This window comes from Amphimedon queenslandica, unplaced genomic scaffold (assembly GCF_000090795.2).
Source record: "Amphimedon queenslandica unplaced genomic scaffold, v1.1 AMPQUscaffold_13474, whole genome shotgun sequence".
In the NCBI taxonomy this organism is placed as follows: Eukaryota; Metazoa; Porifera; class Demospongiae; order Haplosclerida; family Niphatidae; genus Amphimedon; species Amphimedon queenslandica.
The window spans coordinates 357029-361755 of record NW_003546290.1 but is presented as its reverse complement, the minus strand read 5'-3'; the positions used below and the strand labels follow the sequence as shown (position 1 = coordinate 361755).

At 36.1% G+C, this 4727-nt stretch overlaps 1 protein-coding gene across 1 annotated transcript; it reads left to right on the top strand.

The window, feature by feature from the left end:
• Nucleotides 1-1133: 1133 nt before the first annotated feature.
• On the top strand, nt 1134-2297 carry LOC100634557 (uncharacterized). Its single transcript, XM_011404469.1, has 3 exons — nt 1134-1282; nt 1348-1889; nt 1942-2297. The coding sequence occupies exons 1-3, from the start codon at nt 1134-1136 to the stop codon at nt 2295-2297; spliced, it is 1047 nt and encodes a 348-aa protein (XP_011402771.1).
• Nucleotides 2298-4727: the final 2430 nt, after the last annotated feature.

Below are 4727 nucleotides of genomic sequence, written 5' to 3'. Positions count from 1 at the left end.
ACCAAAGCACTCACAGGTTGATATTTTCCATTATAACTATCAATTTAAAAATCCGCCATAAGGGCCCTTTTGTCAATTATGGTCACATATATTTAAAAAATAACACCATCAAGAAATACTGGAAATTTTCAAAGAAAGACTGTGTAGGATTCTCTTTGTGCTAATTTGTTTAAAAAGTGATGGAAACAAGGACAAGTAGGATTCTGAACAACCGATTATTCCAAATGACTGACTACCCATACCAACAAAATACAAAACAAAAATCCTACTCTCGTGACGCAAATTCTACTCTACATTGCAAGGTGATCCGTAATTCTTAAATAATAACATTGAAAGTACAATGTAGAGTAGAATTAAGTAGGATTTTCATTTTGTATTTTCATTGGTAAGGGTAGGCAGTCATTTGGAATAATCGGTCGTGCAGAATCCTACTTGTCCTTGTTTCCATCACTTTTTTGACAAATTAGCACAAAGAGAATCATACTCAATCTTTTTTTGAAAATTTTTTGTATTTCTCACAATTCTTTTGTCACAACAGGCTTCATTAAAACTCGTCTGACCCATCCTTTCACAAAGTTCTGGTACAAATCAAGGCTCTTGTAGTTAAAAATGTCATTTGCAGTATATGGACTTGGAGTGAGAATTAGATACATGCATGCATGAACGTGAGTGATAGCAGGCCACAAGTCCAAGTCATCTTCCCAGTCTGTCTTATCAACTTCATAGGGATCTATCCCTTGCAGCAGCTTTAATTTGTCATTGTACCTTCGTTTTGAAGCTTCAGAAGTAATACTAGCTGAGTAGCCGGGTAAAAATCCAGCCATAGCACTACGTAGCAGGGGAGTATCTAAGGGTGGGCCTGGGTGGGCATGTGCCCAACCAACTCAGCAGAAGTAAAAAAAATGTTTTGTATATTAGTCCTTTTAAAAGTATTCCTCACTTTATTATGACGAAAGCAATCAGACAAGACTAGCATAGCTAATAGTTTTAGTAGTGCAAATATGATGATAGCACAGTAGAGACTTCCATAATTCCATTTGGGCATACTAGCCATTAGCGACAGGCCGTTAGCTTCTCAGTAAAACACAAAAACGGAAAGGTAACGATGCATTGTGGGTGTGGCTATAAACAGCATGGCAGCACTATCAGCATGCCAATGTTCTATTTGTGGCAGCAAATTCAGCCATAGTAGCAGTTTGAGTCGTCATCTGAAGAATAGTCATAATAAAGAGAATTCTAAGATTGGAACTAATTTTTGTACTGAAACTAACTGTGATAAAAAGTATGTAGATAATATTGAAAACAAACTTACAAATGATGTATATGACTGACATTGTATTTGTATAGATTTATTAATATGGATGGTCTTATTGAGCATTTGGTGGAAACCCACAACCAATCAATTAACGTAATTACAAAGAGTTTCCCTAGCTTACACAACTTCATGCAGTGGAAGGAAGAGTTAGAAATTAAATCGTCGTCTTCATTTGTTTTACACTCTTCTCCAAAGCAAAGAGTTGATTGCACCTGCTACTATTACTATTCCAATAGAAGTGGTCAGTATAATTCAAAAGGCAAGGGTAAAAGAAATCTCAAGATTCAAGGAACATCTAAGATTGGAAGTCATTGTACTGCTTATATAAGAGTACAAAAATTTTTATCAGGAGAAGTTTCTGCCGAGATATGCAATCATCATACACATCCAATCGAATTAGGCCACTTGAAACGTTTTGATTCAGTCCAACAAATGATAGCTGCTAAATTAAGTGATGGGGTTATAATATCGGCTATACTGGATTCTGTGAGAGATAACATAGAAAAGATAGATCGCACAGCACTTTTATGTCGACAAGACATTCATAACGTGATGCATCAGTATAATATAGCTGGTACTAAACTCCATGAAAATGATCATAGAAGTGTTTCCTTATTTGTTGAAAGTTTTGAGAGATCAAGATAATGATGGTAGCAATCCCATTCTTTTATTTAAGCAGCAAAGCTACGAGCAACCAAGTGATATTGATGATATGGCAAAGAATGAATTTCTAATTAGAATCCAAACTTTGTTTCAGAGGGACATGCTTCTACAATTTGGCCCAAAAGCAATCTGCATGGATAGCACTAACAGCACTAATGCTTACGACTTCTTTCTGATAACTATTTTAGTTCTTGATGATCTAGGTGAAGGAGTCCCTATAGCATGGATAATATCCAACAGAGAAGATGCAGCTACAATCCGACAAGTTCTCATTAAAATGAAGGAAAATGTGGTGACATTCATACAAGTTTTTTTATGAGTGACAATGCTGAAAATTTTTTTAATGCATGGAGGGCAGTATTCACTGTCAGGAACACAAGAAAATTAATCTGTGCCTGGCAAATAGACAAAAGTTGGAGAGGAATTCAAGGTCTTATTTCATTACAAAGCAAGCAAATCGAACTTTACCACCACTTGCACATCTTACTCAGTGAAGAAGAGATATCATTTCGTTTACATCTCCAGCAATTCATTTCTTGTATGTCAGATGATGAAGATTTAGCTTCTTTTCTGGAGTATTTTCAAAAGGAATATAATATACCACAAGTAGAGCAGTGGGCTCCTTGTTACAGAGTAGCAACAGTTGTTAACACTAACATGGCTGTAGAAGCCTTTCACCACTCTCTTAAAGTCTGTTACTTTGACAAAAAGCAAAATCGTAGAATCGATATGCTACTACATGTTCTTCATAAAATTGCACGAGATAAAGTATTTGAAAGGGTACTAAAGACTCAGAAGGGAAAGATGACTCATCGTCTTAGTGAGATCAATAAGAGGCATAAATCAATTGATAAAATTAAAGAAGTGAGTGAAATTACTTCTTTGAATGATACTTCTTGGAATGTTAGTTCTTCAAATGGTCATTCAACTTACACAGTAACAACGGTGATGGTTGGAAACTGTTCATGTCAGCTATGTTGCCATACTTGTGGAGCATGTGTGCATGATTTTACATGTACATGCATAGATTTTATTGTCCATGCTACTGTGTGCAAGCACATTCACTTCATCAAAATGCATTTGGATTGTACTATTCCTACAAGAAGTGAAGATTTGTCATCTAGTATTGATTTAAATGCTGATATGCAACATTCATGTGCTCATGAAGTAGAAGAAAGCAGGGATTTAGTAGAAACAAATTCTGCTTTTGATGAGAATGAAACTGTACAATCTACTGATAAAACAACTGAAATGTGCTTTGAAGAGGTTCAAAAAAACAATGTGTCATCTGTACAATATTTATCGAAATGCCTTCAAAGAAAGCCAACACCTACCTCTGCTAAAAATAGAGCAACATCACTGTGTAAGAAGATTGAAGTTGCATTACTTAATTGTACAAATATGGATGCTATTGCAACTGGAATGAAACACTTGAATGCAGCTTACACTGTGATTAGTGCAATAGATTCTCATGTGTTAAGTGATGGAGACTTTCCTACCAGAAAAAGAGTAGCTCCAAATACAAATTTCAAAAAAGGAGGCTCGTTTCAGATCTACAAAAAAGCCACGAACTTTATCAAGGAAATCTTTGTCAACTCTAAATCATGGGAGTAGGAACAGGGGGGCAGTGGGGGGCAAGTTGCCCCCCAATGTTATTTCAGAGGGGGCATTGCCTCCTCAATATCAGCAAATGATTGACTGCAGTACTGCAGTGTCTGTCAGCTGAAATGCATATACTACTGACAATTTCTGAAGCATTGAAGTATGATTAGATTAGATGGTACAGGTGCTAATCAAGTAAGTGAGTGCACATGCTTTAAGATGGATGACAAGAGAAGGAGGGAAACTACTATTACATCTTTCTTTTCCAAAAAAAGTAGACTAGATAAAGAATTAGGGGAATCATGTAAGCAGTCTAACATTATTAATAATAAGTTTTATACATATTTTACTCTTTTAGTGCCCATGACTACTGAAGATGGTCACGATGATCATAATGAAGATAATTACCATGATCATTATGATACTACAGAGAGTGACTGTAATAATGATGCTGTCTCTTTGTCAACACAGTCACTACTGCCAACTGTTCAATGTTGTACTCATTCCTGCTGTCATAATATGCTAGAAGTGTCTCAACCACTAGACCCATTAATACTGGAAAAACAGAAAGGTTATATGGATCTATTAAACGGGCCTTTACGCCTACATGGTACAAGTCATATCCATGGATTCATTTATGTACTTCAAATTTTAAAGTCTATTGTTTTTATTGTAAGTACGTAGTTCACAACTTACAAATCCGTGCTGGTACAAAACAAGATCCTGCTTTTACTAATGTCAGTTTTTCTAATTGGAAGAAAGTTGTTGAAAAGTTTAAGGCCCATGAGGCAAGTTCTTCTCACAAAGATGCTTGCATAGTTTTTCAGTCGTCAAGAGGAACTTCTGTCGCAAACCTCATGTCCAACACAATAGAAAATGACCAATCACAACGTCGTAATAGTTTCATGAAACAAATAGCAGCACTTAGATTCCTTCTTCGCCAAGCCTTACCAGTTAGAAATGATAATGCAGGTGAATCAAATTTATCAGTACTACTCGAGAGTGTACTTGATGAGAGTCGTTGGTTGAAGGATGGCAAATACCAGTCACCCGAGGTCATTAATGAATTAATTGAAAAAATGGCACACAAAGTTCTACGGTCTCTGTTATCTGATATTTCATCACGTAAGTGGTATGCGATCATGGC